The 23,252-nt window shown below is 39.9% G+C and overlaps 1 protein-coding gene across 4 annotated transcripts in view; it reads right to left on the bottom strand.

Moving 5' to 3' along the window:
* Positions 1 to 23,252, bottom strand: part of msi (RNA-binding protein musashi) — a 531,937-nt gene that overhangs the window by 226,829 nt on the left and 281,856 nt on the right. For 2 of the 4 annotated variants that reach the window (XM_083143243.1, XM_083143224.1), the window contains one exon: positions 153 to 185. The exons of the other annotated variants lie outside the window; for them this stretch is intronic. In XM_083143243.1, coding sequence (XP_082999369.1) covers positions 153 to 177 — 25 coding nt within the window. In that variant the 5' untranslated portion in view covers positions 178 to 185. The remainder of the gene's footprint in view (positions 1 to 152; positions 186 to 23,252) is intronic. 4 annotated transcript variants of the gene reach the window in all.

The following is a 23,252-nucleotide window of genomic DNA, read 5'->3' as shown; positions in this document are numbered from 1 at the left end:
ATACGATTTTTCAAAAATAAAGTACTTTGCTTCCGAGTTACCGCCAACTAGAATTACACAAGCTAATTTTTGGGACTTCTCCCATGCTACCCTCAAATCCCGTCAATGATCCCAATTCAAAAAAGAAAAGACAAATAAAACTTGTACATTACCAAAAAGCCGGTCTTGACTACACATGAAAACACCTACCTGAAAGAAAACGGAGGTTATTAGAGCAGGGAACAATAATCAGATAAAAGTCACAAAGATGATCATATATCCACTTAAAAATATAGAATTTCTATTACAACAGACACGTTTTGTTCTTAGATATTAATTTATATTATGTATACATTTGTTAGGAAATATTGAGAAGAGTAGAAAGACCATAATAAAATGGTTGATAATCAAGAATGTTTTGCCTACTGTATAAAACTAAGAAACTTCCAGTATGGCGTACTTGTAACCCTGTCGCATTTTAATCAAAAAGTTCTGGATTCGATCCCCGGTAGAGGCATACTGCCCAATGGTTTGGATCCCACGTTAAACTGGAAGTCCAGTTCCCATTGTGCTATATCAGCATACATTGTACTTAGAATTGAATTAAATTCTCGTTTTAAGTATTTATGCACAGATAGGCTAATGGTGATGGACCTAAAGTTGAAGTGGGATCCGAATCACTGTGCAATGTGTCTCCACCGGGTATCGCATCGGGAATCCCTTGATTACAAGACAACGATCTCACAGTGAACTGAGAAACATCAAGCATTACTACTAACGAACACTTAAATAAATACTAATTATTACATTCAGTATGGTTTAAATACATTAAATGAGACAAACGAGTGTGTTCAGGTTCACAAAGTACACGACTTAGGTATCATTGCATACAAACACCAAACGTGAGTAACCGAAGGAGGTCGACCAATCTTATAAACGAAGAAGAAGAAGAAAAAAATTCCCTCGGAAATTTTAAGATATGTATTTTCACACACACTTAGTCGTGTAAATAACCAATCTTTTTAGAGTTAAATAAGAAGGTATACTAAAATTATAAGGAAGTACTCGAAAAAGGCGAAAGTCTCGAGCAAGCAAGTCTCCTACGACTCGTCTCGATTCTCCTACCACCTGATCCATATTAGAGAAATACCTAAAAACGTGCAAACGGAATTCTAAGCATGTAAGCCTACACATTTGGAAATGCGTCCAAGGCTGTCATTCGAGAAGTGCCCGGGCACTTACTCTTTTCGAGAAACAGAAAGAGAGTGGAGAAATAGACTGGGACAAGGTTACAACCCATATACACCCCATATTTTATGCTTCTTTCGCGTGACAGGAGAGAGACGAATTTAGGTTCCGTTATGCAGCAAAGAGCGACGGCATTATACGGGAAAGCCCTGGAGACAGTACGGGAAACGTTATATGGCATTTCCTCCACTTGCCATTTGTTCCAGAAATGTGCGTGTGACGCTCAGACGCAGAAGTTTTCCCCTCGATGAAGGATGGGGACGAACGTATGTATACTTTGGAAAAATAAAAAAAAAACATAAAAAAAACCACTGCATTTACCGAACACACAGTCTCCAACGACCTGTCACAACGATTGTGGAATACGATGAGAGATATGCGCGTTTTCGGCTCGAACAGATTTTTGTTCACTTCCTTCCTCCCCGCAAATAACATCAAAAGGATATGAACCCACTCGCTTTCCTGATTGCATATCCTCTTCGAAGCTACAGACCCTCTCGCTCTCTCAATGGCACACGCATCCGTCCCTCACCACGGTGGATAGAGATCCCGTACAAAAAACCTTTCCAAGTCCAAAGGGAATGGATTTCTTCGTGTGTGTGGAACTGATAATGTACAGTGCAATGCCACAAATTTCGTTCAGAAGAGGTACGAGAGTAAAAAAGGAATTGGTGAATATACTATATTTAACAGTCAAAAATTATGACTCTAGGACGATTTTCAAGGCGAACTTTCCAAAAAGTCAAGGCTACAAGCAGATGTTTTCTACCTATTACCGCCTCTCATCCCCCACTCACACACACATATAGTAACAATATAAAGAGTCTGCGTGATTCCAATGTATCCAACAATTCGAATTCAATTAAATGGTATGTATATTTAAAATATTTAAGTTAAGGTGGGGAGTTTACATTTGCATTTTCACATACTCAGACTCGAAATACATCTACAAATAGTCAAAAATGTTAAAAGGATATAATCATCTACGAAAAATTGTTATTGTATAATAATCTCAAACTCAAATTTACCTGATCAACTTCAAGGTATCTTATCTTGAAATAATCATTCGTCTGTTAGATAGATTGTTCTGCAAAGGAGAGTAAAAAAAGTAAACGGATTGAGAGAATTCAGTTTATTTTATTAGCTTTATTCTCCTTCCTCGATAAGAATACAAGCAAAACTGTGGAAACTTGCCTCAGGATATTCATAAATATGTATAAATTCAATAGGATTTGGATTAACCAAGTTGTACATTTTCACACGGAGAAAAATTCACGTCGAATTCACGCATAATTATCGGAGCCAATAATTCACGCACAATTCCCGGTGAGCAGCCACCCTGAATATACACTAGAGTCCTCGCTCGCTCTTACTCGTTGCAGTCTCCCACCCTGAGCGTACTAGTGTGACAATAATCGTATACCCACACATATGTAAAATATCCGCCGAGGCAGTTACAGCCCACAATCTTCTATTTCATTTTCATATCAGTGTATTGGTTAAGATAGACTAAATTACATCTTAGCATGGAGATGATATTCACTTAAATTTTAATTTCATTGCGTCTTTCATTTCACGATCCTTATCGAGGGCCCACTACCACAGACAAATTACGGTTATATACGAGTATGTACTACTACTGGGCTTCCGAGTGTATGCCTAAGTGCTGACGCATACAACATTTTAATTTCAATCAATCAATAACATTCTTCCATGAACATTGGTAACAATTAAACAAAATTAGTGGTTAGTTAATTCTACAACAAAAACAACTATTATTATTATTATTAAATGTTATTGCATGTATATAACAATAATATGTTATTCAATAGTCAATTCCAGTTACAATACGTGTAATTAAATGGGACTAAGGACACATGCTGATAGAAGAATTCGATCCAGATACTACATAATTAATTTGTTTTATATGAATTCTAAGGTGAAAACCAACAAGTGTAATATGCCAAATTAAGGATAACCGTTTAAGCTACAATGTTTGTTTGGAACATTTTCTTCTCAGATGCCTAGATTATTAATAAATTAATGATAAATATAAAATTAAGAATACGATTTTTTTTTTACTAATCCGTGATTAACTACTTAACGGTTGATTCTATTGAAAAACTAAAGATAACATTAAATATATAATATTTATTAAGCTTTCGTTTAAAGAAAGTTCGTTGAGATCGGACCGTTGGTTTCAGAGATATAGTCATTTTTTCAAATGTCAACATCCGCCATCTTGGATTGGCCGCCATTTCTATTAGCTACCACTTTGAGATGGCAAGCATCGTTTTTAGGTATCCTTACACACCCATATAATTGTGGTACAAAGGAAAATTAGTACCTACCCTCAAATTATACCAACATCTTGGCTGGCCCATAGACTACTTACGTTGACTGCCCTTGTTTCTGCGCAGGGCCCATCAGTTATATTTCGTTATATCAGATATTTTAAAACTCCTAAAGTCGCACAAAGATAACATGTAAACCTACTGAAATATATATCATGTCTACAAAAGCTTGTCAAATTTGCATTATATTAAGTGAGTGGCAAATACCAAGTAACAAACCATGTGAACGTTTTCAGCTTTATGCGAATATGTTGTGCCTTCTTATGTGATATGGAAACCTGTTTAAATCTGGTCGGACAATTTTCGTGTCTTCATTAAATAGGAATGATACTAATTGTTTATAATTCCACGTTTGTAGTTATAATTTAAGAATGTGTTGGTGAGTGTAAACGAACGACTGGAACACCTTGTATTAGGGACGATTTGGATTAGAGAAGAAATGCTTTGAAGGTAAACGTATTGTATTTGTTCTTGTTTCTGTAGCTCCGCCCCTAAATGTTTTGTGGACGCAAAGTCTCATACATGAAACACATATTACCTACACATACTACATTGACCGAATCCAACAATTACATTTTCGAGTTTCCGATAGATATTGTGAAGCTCATGAAGTTACTCGCTTTACAATGCAGTTGGTTATTGTGGAGTGGACCTAATGATTTGGTATTCTACAGCAGAAAACTTAATTTGTTTCACAAAGACTGGAATGCTATTGCTGGTTCAAACTTCAAAGTCGTCAAACGGGAGAAACCACGATGACCTAATGGAATGCCTAATTGAAGTTGCGCTGTCAAGCCCAGTATCGCAAAACAAAAAATCAGAGAACAGACTTACCGTACTAGTCAATTTTAAAGTTTTGATTTAATTATCTTTTGGTTTCTGAAAGCCAAAACAAAGATGACATCTGATGTTGAACGACTTCAACTATACTTAAATAATATCTTATTTCATTATTACCAATCTTTTATCTCCAAGTGATTTATTTTTCCTGTCTCTTTTGTTTTGAGATTAGAATCTAGAAAATTTGGACCATTGTTCCTTAAAGAATCTAGAAAATTTGGACCACTGTTCCTTAAGTTAATATGTCCCGAACTAAACTCAACACCCCTCTCAGGGCCAGGGCCTGCCAAGCGGCTTCTTCATTGGGTAAAGAGTGGCCAGTGCAATGAGGCCCATCGCCGTTCTGTCACAGCTTTAGTGACCGGAAACTGCATCAATATGCCCTTCTGTTGCTGCTTTCACACATATAAGGTCTTACACAAATATGCGACTGTTAATAACAAGTTAATATGATTTACTTAAGTATTACAGAACCACACAATCAGAGCGAGTCTCTCACCGATGGCGCAGTGGTAACGCTGTCGCCATGTAATAGAGGGATATCGGGTTCGATCTCCGGCGAAGTCACACAGTGGTTAGGATTCCACTGTAGAATGTAGACCTCTCATTCACAATAAGCACACGTGGAGATTTCGAGATCAAAATGGTACTTTTTCTCCATACCTCGATCGTTTCCTCAGGATAGAAAGGCTCTCTCTCTAAAGCTTGGAATATTTCCAGGTATCGGCCGGCAGAGAAGATTTACTTATAATGATAATGAAGATTGCACTATCACGAGACGGAATGCAGGAACTTTCTTCACATCTTAGGGTATTCAAAAAGCAAATTAATTATTCACTGTTTCTCAGTAAGTGAAGATACACTTTGCCGTCGTCCGCCAATGTTCTTCTACTGCTCCTTTATTCGCACAACTTGCCTTACTTAAAGTATCACAGGATGGGGAAACAGCACTGCCAAGGCTGGCGCACTCCATTTATGCCAACTAGAGCGATATCTTGAATCAAACGTACCCTCATGCTCGTCTGACGGAACAATAATAGAGATCCCCTTCCAGCAAATATACATAAGGAGCCGGACGGGGACGTTCGAGTGGGAAGCACTGAACGAGACGGAAGACAATAGTCGTAGCAAAACGGGAGGCTGGCATTCAGATTTCCAAAAGATCCCTTTTCTTTTTCCGCCGAGTTGGAAAAGTCGTCGCCACCTCGCTCACTTGGAACACGTCCAAAAGCGAATGGAAAAGGATGGATAATCCTGCCTCGAGCTGATTCTGAAAGGAAGAAGCTGTCGAAATCGAAAAGACTTCCAAGGAAACTTCCACGTCAACCATGTGCGATAAATTATCCTCCACGACGAGATGGGAAGGTGACGTCTTTTTGGAGGGTTTGGCTGACGCATGCTGGCAGCTCCAAGTTTTGATTTTTTAAAGAGGAGAACATGCTCGTATTCCTTAACATCCTGCGACGAGGTACGGGATAAAAAAAAGAATCACTGCTACTTGCAACAGTATTAAAGTCACACGCAATCCTTTGAGATTTCTGCAGCCCTGCAAGGAGACATCGCATCGGTGCAGCAACTGATGCAAACAAAGACGGATTTTTTGCAGAAGTATGTCGGAGGATCAGAGGGTAATACAGTCTGCCGCAACTGCAACCATGTTTCCAGCTCTGCTCGACTGATATCGTCGATAGTGATGACGTAGGAAGGCATCTTTCGGTTGTCGGTACGTGATTAGTGAGGCTACAGAATTGTGATTACCAGCTTGGTATGCAGAAGAGTGCAGCAGCGAGAGGATTTCGCTCGAGCGCCAAATAGTTCGCACGGACGACGCTAGATAGCGGACTGAACTGAGTTTCTTCGCTTGAACAGCCAAAACGAGCGATATACACTCGAGGTCAAGTAGTACACGTCTGCGGTAGTGGGCCCTCAAATATAGATCGTGAAGCGAAAGACGCAGTTAAATTGAAACTTAAGCGAACATAGTCTCATCATCTCAATGTTAAAATGAAGTTTAGTGTATCTTACCAGAGCCGCGGTGGCCTAGTCGGTAGGGCGTCTACATCCACGCGGGAGACCCGAGTTTGATTGCGGGATGGGTGACCTAAGGTCGGAATTTTCGCGTAAACCGGCTCTGGGGCTGACCCAGCCTCATCAATTGGTATCTGGAGGCAACCCTGGGGGTAAAGGCGACCGGAGTGTGGTGCTGATCACATCACCTCCAAAATGGCCGACATCAAGAATGTGTGGGGCCCAACCCCCACTACGTATGCCGCATCAAATGGCATGCAGCAGCGCCACAGGTTATCGCAAAAGCCACCTAATCATGAAATCACTCCGTGTACGCCGAGCTTTGGTACGTGCGAACGAATCCATAGTCAGCTCATCAGGAAATACCTAACCAGAGTACTCGACATGGAACCAACAAACACAGTCGACCGTCCCTAGCGGAGTCCAGAGGCACGTATGTAGCACAGTGTTACAATTTAACGAAATAGTCCCCTTGGGAAGAGTTGGAACGAAAACTGGGACACGAGTCGGGCTCAACAACAGGACATGATGATAAGGCAGTCCCGCATGTCATCACCGGACTCACGTCAAACATATCTTTCATTACTATTTTGCAATTATTGCAAAACTAGGAAACACAAGAATACTGTACTAGCACGCCACGTGTCTATAACACACCACCAGTGATCAGAACACTACATTTTAAAAGTAGCTTCGCTACAGCTACTCTTTCAAAATGTAGCTTCGCTACAGCTACAGCTACATTTTCCAAAAAGTAGCTCGCTACGCTACTCCTGTTCGCTACTCGCTACTTCGCTACTTCTTGCGCTACTTCTGCGTAAACAAAATTAAAACAACCCTAGTATGATAGTTGTACTTACTGGAAAATAGATACTGTTATTTATTATTATCATTCCTGTCATTTGGTAATTTTGATAGCAGTGTTACTTCAGTTAGGCTACTTATTTTTAATAAAGTGTTTGAGAATAACATACCTATACAAGCGGCAGATCAATTGAAATTTGATATATGAGTAGTGCAATTAGGACGACACAAAATTAATGATTACAACTATACACAAATAAAATTTGGTAGAATTATTTATATATCAACATATTTTCCCTGAGAATAAATATTGAGTTGAGTCATATAGTGATTCTGAACCAATCTTGATTAGCATATCTGTGCATAAAGTGGACTCAAAATAAAAACTGGGAAAGACGCCTGTAGGATGGATCCTCCTGCTCCTCCATTCCCCACGCTGCTCATCATCATTCATCATTCTTCCTCATTCTCACAAAAAACCAAAAGTGGCAGAAAGTGACTCTAGATAAGAGAATTACTAAATAAAACATTGATTGATATTCATTGTTATGGTTAGCGAAAGTAACCAAAAAGCGAAACAGAAATATATTGAGGAAACTGATGTGCAAATCCGAGTGTTCCAAACACATTGTAATTTGAAAATTTGTGAACAAATATTATGACAAAAGTAATTGTAATTCCAGAAAGTGTATGTGTATCGTTCTTGTAACAATAATTTCTTGCAGGTGAGATCCTATATCCTGACAAATATCAATTCTGTTAACATACTGAGCCATTGATTGCTGGCACTAATGCTGTCATTCTAGTGGAAAATGGATCTCTCCTGTTTGCACTGCAAGTTGTGTTTTACACAGTAATTAATGACATTTTGCTGCACCTTACACTAGGGATATACACAGGATTCGTCCCAGTGGTGGCGCAAACGAGGCATTTTTTTTCCAGTGGTACCACAAACGAGGCACAATTCTCCTCAAAATAGTGATGCAGCTCAAAAATCGTAGCTGTTAGCCAGAATGTATTCATATATATCAGATAGTATTCTGGATATTATAATTATTCAGATACTAATGAAATAAATTATGCCAGTATCTATAATCTACGATCAAGATTTTTTATAATCTATCCGTATTTCCATGTACACAATAGACTTTGTCTTTATGAACCTCCTACAAAAGTAAGCGTTATTGTCGAATTCTTTTTTGACGCTGTTGCCACATTCAAAATTTATCTCAAAATGCTGAGAAGAAATGTAGCTGTAGCGAAATTTTCGCTACAACTACAGGAATTTTGTAGCTTCGTTACCGCTACAGTTACAATTCTCAAAATGTAGCGCCGCTACAGCTACAGCTACAAATTTTGTAGCTAGCTACAGTAGCGCCGCTACAAGTAGCGCGCTACTTCCGACCACTGCACACCACCATTTAAACAAAGCTATGATATTTATTTAATTCTGAAGAGAGAGATTACTAGTTTCAAAATAGAAGCTTCACATTGATTCATAATTGTCAGTTTAATTTTGGATTGGTTATTACATGCCTGATTTAAGCTCGGAATGAAAATAAATTAGATGATTGATTTTTGTTATTTAGCGTTACTTTTCTGCCACGTCTGACTGCCAAGCGGGAGACCCGGGTTCGATTCCCGGGGTGGGTGATCTAAGGTCGGAATTTTTAGATGACCTTGTGCCCTCATAAAGCGGCTCTGGGGCACCCAGCCTCAAATCGATGGGTACCTCGAGGCAGAGGGGAGGGGGAGGGGGGTAAAATTGGCCGGAGCGTGGTGCTGATCATAGCACCTCCAAAATGGCCGAAATCGAGAATGTGTGGGGCCTTACCCCCCATCCCATAAATGTGCCTTCATGGCACGGTGGTATATGCACGGGGAACTTTACTTTTGCTGCCACTTTTGGCTGATCGCGATGATGAGAGGTGTAAGGATGAAACTGATGAAGGGCAACTCACAAAGAACACCCAGGCCGGGATACGAACCCGGGACCCATGCTGTCATAATCACTTCGCCGCGCAGGTCAGCTAATGAGATAAACTGTATAATTACACAGTTATAGTTGCAACATAGCTGTTCCACTTTGAATCTGAAGTTAATTCAATATGGCGGTTCGCGTCGAATAACATGGGTACCTGGGGAAACCTGGGGGGTAAGGGCGGTCAGGGGCGTGGTGCTGATCACATCACCCCCACTCACGACCGGATCAAGAAAGTGTGGGGCGTTACCCCCACACCCCCTATACGCCTTCATGGCGTGGTGCTAAGCAGAGGGGAACACTTTTTATTTTTTTTTACATGCTCAGGGCGGCCAATTGTTGTGAATAACAACAACACTGTAGCCGAGATCGAGAATGTGCAGAGCCCGAGAATATGCAAAGCCGGAGGATTGGGGGAAGGGGTTGCAACTCTACCTCTATTATTATGATTCGACACTGTACGAAGTGTTGAGAATACAGTAGTTTCCTCTACAATTGAATAGTATATACACAGAAAATTCAATTTAGCTAACCTCTGCGTCGGTAAGGCACATTACTAAATGTCATATATGGATCGTGACATGTGATGTCGACTGATGACACGCACACGGACGAATTGGATATCCAGAGTGTGTCCATGTGTTACATTGCAGCAGCATCGATGCATGTATATCGACAGGTGACATGATATTGACTCTTTACTGGAACGGACAGAGGTAGGAGGAATTTAGATTTTCTGCATAACCTAGCTGAACATCTATAGAGGTCTTTCATATGCATATCATGAACGTCCCTGAGATATCGATACTATTGGTCGGGCCAACAACTTGCACAACTGCTAATGGCGACGCCTCTAATAAAGGGGTGAGTGGTGCGAATCTCAATTTAAATTGTAGGTCCAGTAAAGTATATATAAAGGACATGTATGTGAAAATCGGTGTTTCATAAACATATAAAAAGGGAACATTTTTTAAAAAATGGCCCTCTCTTAATCCCTTTTTGCCATTCCGCTCATCCCAGTTTTAATACTATTTTTACATTTAATAAAAATCTACAGTAAAAATTGATTGTATATAAAATAATATACGTTCACATAGGTATACAAAATACATGAAAATTGAATATATTTCAGTAAAAATGTTAAAGCCACTTAATGTTTCTAATGTACAACCGTTCTTCTTTTTTCTTCAAATAAAAATAAGTACTTGTACATCACATACATACCAGTATGAAAAAGAATGAACAATATAATATGCAAGTTGATTAAAACTGAAAAGTGTTACAGAAATACGTTGCCTACTCTCATGATGTTTTCTTCGAATGGAACCCAAACTTTAATGTTTCTCCTTTACAAAAACTGACTGTAAATGACAATTGGACACACTGTGCTTATAAAGTGGACTTAATACAAACTTTTTTCTGACAACAATTAGATACTGATATTTTAAGTTGCGATACGCTAGAATTAGCTAGGTATTTCTTCCTGTCAATTATTATTTTCAACAGTAGTATCATCTGAGTTATCGACATCATTACAACGACTGGGTATATGCAATTTATAAATATTAACTGCTTGATAGATCTTCGAACAATATCTAAAGGATGGGCCCGGCAGTATTAATCAATCGACACCAAACCACACTCCTCTAAAAGAGAGCTAAAATTATAGGAGTGGGCTATACACTCGCGCACCCCATTCTCAGCAGCCTCCTTGCGGTGAGCAAACAAGCCCGAGTGCCATTGTGACCCGCACGTCACACAAAACCACGAAATTCTAAGATGCGGCCGTATCAGCACTTCTTGCCAATGACATCACCCGGAGACGAGAGCAGATGAATCAGCGAAGTTACCCATTTGCATCCACGTTGAGTACGGAACGAGGAGGAGGAGGCTGCTTTAAGGGCGTCACGTGATCATCTGACGTGGCTGGCTTGCCAGTGACAAAATGTGTTCTCAGTACAATATTGATCCTTTTGGCTCCCTGGGGCGAGAACATTATTCTCCAGTTCTCCCAGCCTCGTCTTCGCTGAACCTTCTTGGAACGTTCGGTTCATTTCGCGAATCTCGTGTGGAGATTTTGTCCGGGTTCAACTTCAGTAAATTTTACGATCGAGATATCGGCAGTCCCTCGCTCAACGAATAGTCATTTTGCTCCCTGTGTTATTTATATGTGCAGTCACGAGCTAAAATGACCGGATTTGAAGTAATTCAACTGAATCTTGATGTTTCGAATCAACCAAATCCTTACAGTTATGCAACCTGAAACACACGTCGAGTTGGCACATCACATCGCATGCCAGGATCATTACAATGGCGATGACAAAGAGCTTGTCTTCCCACTCCTATCTCGCCTTAACTTTGAAGAATATCGAAGAGAGCAAACTTGAAAAGAGTACATTAAAGAAGATGTCATGGGTTTTGAATGAATTTAAACTTATGTATATGTCAGTATTTCCGAGCGTCAAATAATATAACAAAAGCAAAATGTTGAAGAGTTCCTGGAATAAAACGACGTATGTCCTTTAAAAACCCTCCAACAAGTCTCTTACCATCAGGTTTCCGAACAAGAACCCTGTAATTTTTTTCTGTTCTCTCCCTGCGTGGCCACCGAAGTATTCTTGCATTAATTATTCTAATAATATCATGAAATGAATATGTAGATTATGTAGTTCGGTATGCGTAACCTTCTCAGCCCGCCACTTGTTTCAACTCTTTTAGGTCCAAATATCTTTCAGGTTTTGATTCGTCAGTGAACATTTAGAAGCAGATGTCCTTTACAGAATTCTGTCTACAGTGACGTATACACGATAAACTTCTCTATATACAAAGTTACTATAAAAAAGGGGGACACATACCACACACGCATTGGCAATTCTAATGGTCGTACAATGATGACAACGGCATTTCCAAGATGACAAAGGTGACGCTATTAATACAACGAATGGAACGGAACAGTGATGTTTTCTGGAATATTATTTGTTGTAGTGAATTGTTCCCTTTCCTCTGTTCATGATCTTTTGATGTGTTGCACTTAGATCTGGTAATTATATTATTCATTCAGGGGCGAGTTGTCAGTTGCATGTTCATTCATGCTAAAATAGTGACAGGATATGAACAACATTAGAAGTAATATTACTTCTTCCCATTCAATGAAAATTCGTCCATTCATCCTTAATTTAGGACAGAGTTCTTAATTATGAGACTAGGGAAGGTGATATGACGTGACAAGAACGAGACATACGTGTGGAACACATACGATACACTATAATTTATGGCATTTGAAAACCAAATGTAATATGATACTTACTCATACATACTCAGTGGTATCTGATTACCGGGAGATGGGTCATATATTTTGTTCATTGTAATTGCAAAGTTAATTCATTACTCCCAACTGTGAACCTAGAGGGTGGATAATAAAATTAGGTTCTTCGAGGGTTCGTAGCGTCGAAACAAACAGGCAAACGTTAATAAAGATTGTTTCCTTTAATAACATCGAAGGAGACGATGACGAGAACGAGACTGACCTTCTCAGGCACGAGGGTAAACGAGAGATTGCCTTGTCTCGATACAATCCCTAGATTAGACAGAGACTAAGCAGAAGACTGGAAGTGAAGGTGACCCTGGAAGGAAGAACGTATTTTTAACTCGAGACAAAGCTCCTAGCAAAAGACTGGAGCAAAACAGAACCACGCCTATGCGGGAAAAGAGCAATTCTAAAACCAACAGTATAGACGTTGCTGTAAAGAGGCACTCAGCAGAACCTAAGAAAGAAAAAGAAAAAAAGAGGGGAGTCGACTGTTGATGGAGAAAACAGGAGACGCTCCCGTATAGTTAACTGCCACTTTATTCTGTACCAAGGAGGTTGTTTTGTGATTAACCTAGAGCATACGTCAAATATCTACAATACAAATGAAGTTCTATAAAACATCAGTAACGTACCAACAAATATGCTTATCAGAGATGAACGTATTTAGCAAACTGAATCATTCTAAATGCCCATCAACACTTAAACTTTTTACGATATGCATAATTTTTAAGTTCGCTATGATCATATAAGTAATTCGGAACTAGATCTAGTTTTAAATGTGTCGGAAAGAATGAACCGTGTCACAAAAGGGAACTGAACCTGGTATTCCTTAACTGTAAGGTGCAAAAGTTATTTACGATAAGCTAGGCAATTGAGATAACGTCGTAAGATGTGGTCCAGCACTTAATACAGTGCTCAAAATTAGTTTTGCATATTATGATTGCATGCGGTTTGAGTCGCGATATCACCAAAAGGTATACAATGTTCATTATGTGAGCAATGGCCGAGACAGAAACCGACATAATGCCCCAAGTGAGTTTGATATTCAGCAGATAGAGGGCAGTAGTTGCCACATGATTCCTGAGCAGATTTGAAAGCAGCCCAATGGGAGGCATTGTCCTTGGCTTATCCGCACTTGTTAGTTGGAAACTGCACAGAGAGCGGGTGGAAAACGAAGGGCAACATGCCTCGAGCAACCATTTCTGCTACGGACCGCATTCGAATTGTAACGCTGCTGCAAGAGGGATATCGCCAAGTGGACGTCGCTGCCCGTGTTGGAGTGAGCCAAAGTGATGTCTCTCGAGTGTGGAAAAAGTTCAGGGAGAGACAATCAGTTGGTGACCGACAAAAGACAGGGCGGCCACGCAAAACAACACGCAGGGAAGATCGGTACGTGGTGAATTCGGCACGTCGTAGACCCACTGCAGCTGCTACCAGTTTGTGCCAGGATCTGCGGAAGGCCTGAGGAGCAAATGTTTCCAATCAGACAGTGCAGAATCGCCTTCATGAGGAAGGATTGACGTCAAGAAGACCCATACCCAAGGTTCCTCTGAAACCACACCATAAGAGGGACTGTGTAAGGTGGGCAACAATGCACAGAGAATGGAATCTGAAACAGTGGGAGCACAAGCTCTTTACAGACGAGGTCACCATCAGTTTGCACCGTTAAGCAAAAGCATATGGGTTTGGAGACGATCAGATGAGAAATTGAACGACCCTTCATCTAGGAAAGTCACCACCAGCAGGGGGGCTCCATAATGTTTTAGGGTGGAATCATGTTTGGTCGACGTACGCCCCTAATTCCTCTCCAGGGTCACCTGATTGGTCTGATGTACAGAAACGCTATTCTCAAACCCGTGGTAGCAGAGTGGGGCATGGCTTCACGCTGGTGGATGATAACGCTCGACCACATCGAGCCAGAGTGGGTTTCTGATGTACAGAAACGCTATTCTCAAACCCGTGGTAGCAGGGTGGGGGATGGCTTCACGCTGGTGGATGATAACGCTCGACCACATCGAGCCAGAGTGGGTCACGAGTTCATTGATATGCATGGCATTCGACGCATGGTATGGCCTGCGTATTCTCAAGACATGAACTGTGTGGAACATGCATGGGGACACCTGAAGCGAGCAATTGTCATCCGCGAAAATCCTCCTGTGAACAAGGTGCAATTGCGGGAGGTTGCCATTCAAGAGTGGGACAGTCTTCCTCAGGAGAAGTTGAATGCTCTTATCCTTTGCATGCCCCGTCGTGTTCAAGCATGCCTTTAGGCTCGAGGTGGCTACACGGTACTGAACTCCCATGTGTTGATCCCAAGCATGCCTGCGAACCGTAGGTACACGGTATTGCACTGCCTTTCTTTTGTGTTTCGCATCCCACATTTTCAATCTTGTGCTTCTGGTGTGATTTTGTTTCTCCTGCATGGCTGCAGTGTTTTCTTTCTGTTTGTATGTCTCCCCTGTACTCTTGAATATGATTCCATGTATCTAGTACAATAAAATGATCACAAACCCTGAATATGCAAAACTTTTTATGAGCACTGTATCACAAAGATAACCAACTAGTGATTTTGCTTGAAATCCAGCCTTTGAAACAATTTTCGTCAAATTCCACATCAGTACACACGGAAATTACTACGGTAATATAAAAAAAATAACAATAAAAACCCAGTGTTTCGAAATTCGCACTTGGCTACAGTTACAATTACAAATCTGAGGACACACGCATCTCCTAAAATCCTTGAAGTTACACGCACATTCTCTCTAAACGTTCACGGCAACATAGAAAGCAGCCAGCACACGTAAAGCACATGGCCCACTAGGAAATTTCCAAGATTACCTTCATATTTTGGAGACTGTTTCACAGCAGAATTTTTCAGAGTTATGGATGTTTAACAACCCAGGCACTTTTTACGACATTCATGTGCAACAGGGCTATGAAACGCCAAATGGGCTTTAATATGCAAAAGTGGGTGGATTTTGTCCACGTACGTAAAGCACGGCATGCTACAATAATGGACAGATCACGATGTTTGAAGTAAAAATGTTATAATTTCATCATGTTACTACTGTCCATGTGTAGTAATGTTAGCAGATTTGTAAATTAGCAAACCTGCAATCTAAATTTCTAAGCATTTGGTTAAAAGTAAATGATGTCGTCAAAACTGTATCTGAATAGCGAAATGCATCATGTAATGTATTCAAGGTTTTTGTTTACTTCTTCAGAATGTTATACAGGGTTTTACTAAAGTCCTTCCCGCATTTACTTTCACTATAACTTTGTAACGAACAGAGATATTTCAGTGAAATAAAGTTTGTGAGTGAGTGAGTGAGAGTGGAGTGCTTGTTATAAGCATGTGTGTACCCGAGGTCTTCGATATGTTTGATTTATTGATTTAGTGTTTTAAGTACACTTTATTCACAGTAAGGCTAATTGGGATTGGACCTACAGTTTAAAGTGGGATCCGAACCACTATGTGCCTCCACCGGGTAAATATGTGTAAATCTAGTCCTGGAATGTTCTTTTCGTATCCAGAGTATGTGCGAAAAATATCAGCATAATGTCCAGATTAGGTACAATTTTAGTCCAGAATGTATCCTTACCCCCAATGAAATAAAAACATCTAGATAATGTCCCTATCACGTGAACCCATGTCCGAAACATGTCCAAAAGTAATCCATAGAATGTCCAAAATGATCCATATAATGTCCAAAAATGATCCACAGGATGTCCAAAACATGTTCAAAAATGATCCACAGAATGTCCAAAACACATCCTTTCTGGATATCCTATGGACGTCCCCTGGACGGACATATGGATATCCAGGGGACGTCCTGTGGATGTCTACTAGACATTCCGAGACATCCTATGGATATCCAGAATTTCGGCACGAATATCCAGAAGACATCCATTAGACGTCTCCTGGATATAAGTGTTCTGTATGGGCTGGTGTCGTAGCGCGTTGTGCTAACCACTCCGCCACGGGGGCCGGCGTTCAGAAGTTAGACACTACCCAGATGTGAAGGTGATGAAATTTTATACGAGAAAACCTAAGTGTGGAGGGCGACAATGTCCTCTTACAGGAGCATGAGATGAAATGGTTCACCGAGAGGAACTGGAAAGAAATCAAGATCTGTGCTTTTGTCCACGACAACATTGAATCGCGGAAACAATACACTACCAGCTGTTGGAGAAACTTTAAGGGAAAGAAAATTTATAGAGCTCTCCTTCCCCAAGGAGCGAATTGTTTTTCGGGTTCGGGAACGGAGAGTGTGATGCTGGTTTCAGTCACTCGGGTAAATCTTGAGACAGCCGAACGGAACTCGCGTCCCTAGGGAGAGGAGGAACCCCCGGAGCCACTAACAATGGGGACGTGAAGGTGGAAATCGGTGAAGAACAAAGTACGAACAGAAGAAAACTTTGATTCAAGTATAATGGAAGGGGAAACCGTAAACGACGCGATAATACCCTGCGGAATTTCATATAAAAAAAAAGAAGTTCAGGAATTTTCACATAAATGACCTTATATTTTCAACACATTTCTTCTTACAAATAAAGGATTGTTTTTTTTTTTTTAACGTGTATTCAATGCATCTGCTATTCTCGTTTCGGTAACACTATCTTCTAATGTCTTACGGTTTAATTTTTAGTTATTTCACGGTCCTTTTGAAGAGGTGTGACGGTGTGACTCATAATAGATAAAGGAACAACAACAACAATCGCCTATGTCTTATCCAGATTTGAACTAAGAGCTTCTGCATGAACAGCGAAACACGTTACTCTTTTCAACGCAGATGGAGTCTTGAAGGGAAGATTAATTGATTGATTGATTTGGTTTATTTTACTTCGCTTTTCGGCTAATCGCGAAGATGGAATGAGTGATGATATGGTGAAATTAATGAAGGGACATCACAAAGAACGCCATGCCCAGGCTGGTATTCGAACCCGGGACCTCTGGCGTTGTAGCTCGCTGTGATAACCACACACTACCACTGCGGTCGACTTAAAGGAAAGAAAACAACAATCCAATATTATTACGAACTTCAATAATTCTAGCGTTATGTGCGAGTAGAAATGGACATAAAACTGCAATAAATTAAATTCACACTTCATTATCAAGCATAAATTTTAAACAGATTCTTTACATGTTTCAAAACAAAATATAAAATCTATCCTATAATCTAACATTGTGTGCTTCAGTCTGAATAGAAGGGTTTTACTTTGAAATTAGGCGCACATTATCGTCCGCAGAAAAAAAAGTGAGCAGAAAACAGTATTTGCGTGTCAACGATACCTGTATTGTTTTCAGAAATAAACTAAATATTTTATTATAGTCACTTCATTTACGGATAAGCGTCATAAACATTAGATTATTATGCAATACGTATATGATTCTCAAGTCCGAATATCCCAGCAAATATCTCGTAACGCTTGTGAGTTATGCCGATTTTATTACAGACATAAAAACATCTTTTTTTATTCTCTTCGTTCATTTTCCTTTCAACATTCTCCTTTCATATTCATAAAAAGAAGCAGATTTTTTTTAAAAAATGACAGTAATATTATTTCACGGTCGCTATCCACCAGAATAGTGCTTTCCCCTCAAATAAATTCCTCATGTTTACAAAACTAATTTACCCCCCGACCTTTTTTTTTTTAAAAGTTATTTCATGTGGCCTTACATCTGTAAGTTCATAGCAACAACGAAGATATATTGTTACATTCATTAGCGATGAAGCGCATTCTTATTCGGTATACGAACCTAGAACCTATGAGCGTGGAGAGAAGGAGAGCGACTTGGAAGAGTTGGTTCAAAGGAGCTTCAATGAAGTGAAATTAAGGACGTACAGTTGTAATTAAGTGAGTGGGTTTCTCGTGTAAATTTCCTCCTTTTACACTACACCTCTATGTTGTCCGATATTTTGAAATGACGGATTTTTTATATTTGATTTGAATTTAAAATTTTGGGAGCGTCAGCACTTAAGCTATTTTGCTCCCGTCACATTATACGGGGGCCAGCCCCTTATCATTACAAAGAACAACTCTAACGTTGCAAAACTAAAAAAATTAAAATGTTCTGACTTCTGTTAATAGCTGAGGCTGTAAAGGGGCACTCAGCACACATAAGGACAAAAGAACAGGACAATACAAACAAAATTATACTGGCCATGGGGCCAGTCGCCAGAGCCTCGTTAGTCTTCAGTCCAGGGTGCACTAACGTGGAAGTGAGGTTGACATTTGGGTGTACTACGTGGAAGGTCACCCCTTACACCCCATTTTTTTTTTTATATATTTGAATGTAGGCATTAGTACATTAATTGCGGTTTCGAGGATTTTCCTGATGTCTCGCAAATCGAATCTTCTCGTTCGTGGAAAGAGTGACGTTGAAGGAATTATAATGCATCACAGGAACACTTGTCACAGGTTCAACCCCTTGGTTTCGTTTCCTTGCACATCATTCCTGGCTCTCATGACGTCTAAAGGAACAATGTAGGGAAGACTGAGGCTAAACGTTAAGTTTACGTTAATTTATTTCACAGTCCATAGATGCAGCGCCGTCTTATGATTTCAGAAATGCGTCCTTTGACCCACCAGTCTTGGGTGAAAATTCACGATGATTCCACCGTTGGCTGTGAAGTTATCGAAACAAAACATTTTATGAGAAAAATCTTGCACACCAGAAGAACTACGAGTTCAGGTGAGAATGAGCATTGCTTGTGATGCAGCATTCACTGTTCTAAACAGTGATATAATAAAAACTGGATGGAGTGTAAAAAGTAAGGAGTGAGGTCACGCTTTCCTTGTGCAAAATTCACCACCAATTTCACATATAGCCCGCTCGAAGGACGAGCTCGTTAAATAGTCGACATTCGATCTCGTCAACGAAATTTCTGGGCTCGAGTCCCGATAAGGCCATAGGTATTATTTGTGAGAGTTCCTCTATCAATTTCATCTAATTATCAGAATCTCATAATCGCGATTAGCCAAAAGTGGCAGAAAATGGACGTAAATAACAAAAATACAAATACAAACGCTATTTCACAAACGGCAATTGGAAGGGTGATTCTAATGACTGCAACAGTTAGTCTGTTTCGTATTTTGTTTGACAACTTATTCCTTCAAAATGGAGCTTATTTCTGCGATGTGTTATTTCAATTATTAACGAAAATACATTTTAAATGAAAACCAATACTTTACTTTGTATATTTTTCATCCATATCCTAATTTACCACAAACCGATTGTTTTCGTATATTTTCAGTGTGTGTAACAACGTGCCCTGCCATTTGTGGGAGTGCGTATTATGCTTAGGTTTTTTTGTTTGTTTTTTTCAAAAATGACTAACGGTAATGCATAAAAAATTAAGTTTAAGGGCAAGAAAACGTTCGAACAAAACAAGAGGGAGGAGCAAATGGCAAAGAAAATTTGGAACAGACTTTATAAACCTTTTTCGAGCAGCCCTCATCTCCAGGAAGGTATCAACTCGGGGCAACACCCACCGACCTGTTGGGTGAGAATGAGTCAAGGGAAGGACCTTAGAATGTAGAAGTGATATACCTTCTATACTCTAAGGGAATGACTCACCTTTCCTGCTCTCCTCAAAAAAGTCAATAGTTGCGCTGGAGAGTTCAATGTAAGTACGTATATAACGCTATAAAAATTTGTAACAGCTACTCCCGGAAAAGTTATTTAAACCATTGCTACCCAACCGCCTACCTAAACGGCACGAACTCTCACATGGACATTCGAGAGTACCTGATTGGTGGACCGCAGGGGAGGGTGGTTAAGAGAAAATGGTTTATGAAAATCCATTTGCCACTGCCTGTCAGCTGTAATTAAAATGCAAGGGCCGTTGCTCGTGGCTGTCACATTCTGACCACAGCCCCAGTTGTTGGGTGATGAATGACAGGTGCATTTCGGTGCCATTGACGGGTTCGTCACTCGCGATGCATCAAAGGAACTATGTACTGCGAATTACACGCGGCTTATTTTTCTGGTATCTTCTGTTGTACCTCGTGTAATGTCATTCACAAATGACGTGACTTCTGCATTTTATCTTTCAGACTCCATCCATCATGCGACTAAATGCGGTTCGGATAGATTAGCGAAAACAAACATGAAATTGCTGGTAACGCTTGTCGAGTTTTGGTCCGGAGCCAATGTTTGACTGCCACCACACACCGATGCACTTGTACACACAACGTAACCGACTCGGCGAATTACCCGTGAAATCAATATGCCGAACATTCTTCGAGCAAGAGACATTGTATTTCATGAATTTTCCGGTCGAAAAATGGGATCACCGAATCCATTCTGTGCCTCGTTTACCGGGTGGGACGGCGACATTCGGAAATGCGAAATGTGGGCGTACGTTTTCCTTTCAGTATTTTTTATTTCCATTTTTCATTACACTGTACTTTGCTGTACGCAAGCGAAAGTCGGTCCTTTGGGAAGGAGGAATTCTTGACTAGGCGCTATGGAAATGTGGAAGTTGAAAATAATAACCAGGAAGACAGATATGAAGGAAAACGGACGATGCTAACTAACGGAAGTAAATGAAATGAGAAAATTAATAAAAGATAATGGGACAAAGACAAAGCCACAGTTCGGGCTAGTCATGTACTCAGAAGGAAATATTTGAGGCAACAAAATAATAAAGATGGCTTTTCATAACCTAAGTATAAGTTGCGAAGAAGGCAAATCCGAAATGGACAATGATTTTCCATTCCATACTTCAGATTACTCAAACACATGAATAAATGACAGACACTAGTTGATTGATTGATTGAACTTGAGATTTAAGTCCATTTTATGTACAGTATGGCTAATCGGGACTGGGATCCGAACTACTTTGAGCCTCCACCGGGTATCGAACCCGGGACCCCTTGATTACAAGGCGATGACGTGATAGACAATAGTGAAGATAGGAATCGAACATAATACAACAAAAGCTCTTGTCACATTATAGGGCAGCATTAGCCATTACACGATGCTAAGAGTGTGATTATTTTATTCTTCTTTCTACGAGGCATGGGGCCACACTCCATAAATCGCGAAAACTGCACCTAACATGCAACGGTTCTTGTCTTCGTATATTATGAAAATATATGCTATACAACAAATCATTTTTTGTACACGTCATTGCACCAAATAATTATTAATTTCATAAAATTACGAAACAAATATAGAAAGTAAAACGTGGCAACATTAAAAAAATCAAAATGGCATACAGGGCTATTTATGCCACTATATTTTACATAACTTTACCAAATTAACCGCAATGGTTATGCATTTGCTGATTTACGGCTTCGGGAAAGATATCTTGATAGCAAAGGGAGCCGTGTAAAATATCTTGATACACTACGCCTGATACACTACGCCATGAAGTGCCAACTGCTTTAGAGCAATAGGCAAAATCTTGGTTAGAATGTGTCTCACCTGGAGCAAAAATTGAGATCTTAAAATGGTCTAGGAAGTTTCGGAAATAAGATATTTTTACCTTCCAAACAGGGTTTACGAAACAAAACACATTTTGTGCACAAGCTGATACAAACTCGGTTACAGTCAGGAGAAAATTATTCCTCTTGTAGTTTACTGCTGTAAGCTATAATACAACCGTACAAAAATTACATCAAAAAACGGGTTGAGATGCTTGTAACAATCGTAAACTACAGGAGGAATAATTCTACAATGCAAGGAATACTTACATACAAGAAAAAACCAGGTGAAAACTGCCACTGTTCTGAAATCTTTAAAAACAGCCTAAAATTAAGATACACAATTTAAATTTCTTTTCGGAAGGAAAGGAAGGCAATGTTAAAAAAAAAACAAGTGGCAATACAGGATGAAAGATTTTTTTAATCTTTCTTCAGAATAGGATGTCAGTTCATCATAAGTTTTGGACTTTTAACCACTGTTAATTTTTACAAAAAAATAATTCTTTTACCTACGTTTCGGAGGCCGAATCTGCCTCCGTCTTCAGGGTAGCGTGTAGTCTGTTATGTCACATAAATGGTTGCCTAGGAGTTGTATGAATCTCAACTGCTTTTAGAGAAGTACATGACACAAAGGTAAATTACTCTTCACTATACGTTGTCCAGCAGAACATTAAAAGAAAATAAATCATTCTATATTTTGCCACGTGAATTTCTGTGATGCTAAATAAGGAGAATAAATTTATGCATTTTGTCGCTTTCCATCTCAAAGAAAAATAATAATTGAACCATTTGGTGTAGGAAGGAATAACGAGAAACGTGGAAAATTTCATTTTTGGAACATTTTACGAAACACTTTTCGGGAAACTGAAGATATAATAAAAAGAAAAACTAATCACCACGAACTTTCTGTGACGCGCCATGCGGGTGGAACAAAGCAGCCGGCGCCGTCTGTACTTTCGATACGTTACGTCTCGCGCGAAATCACCTCTGGCAATGACTCTACCTATGAGTATAGTGGAGTCGGCGTTTCAGCCAGCGCGCAGACCACCTTTATGGCAGGGACCCTCTGTTGCAGCGTGTACCTACCAAGGAACTTGCGGTCAAACAACCAATTAGGCCTAATGCTTGGGCAAGGAGCGGCACCATTAAAATCTCTCCTCCACGAAGCAACCAACAGGAAAACAGGATTCTGTCAAAATAACCGTTGTGCTCTGTGAATGGACACCGGTTGATACGCCGACTCCACTATAGCATATGTATCACCATCTAGCCC

The sequence above is a fragment of the Lepisma saccharinum genome, chromosome 1 (assembly GCF_977018435.1).
Source record: "Lepisma saccharinum chromosome 1, izLepSacc3.1, whole genome shotgun sequence".
Lineage (NCBI taxonomy): Eukaryota > Metazoa > Arthropoda > Insecta > Zygentoma > Lepismatidae > Lepisma > Lepisma saccharinum.
This window is presented reverse-complemented; position numbering and strand designations above follow the sequence as displayed.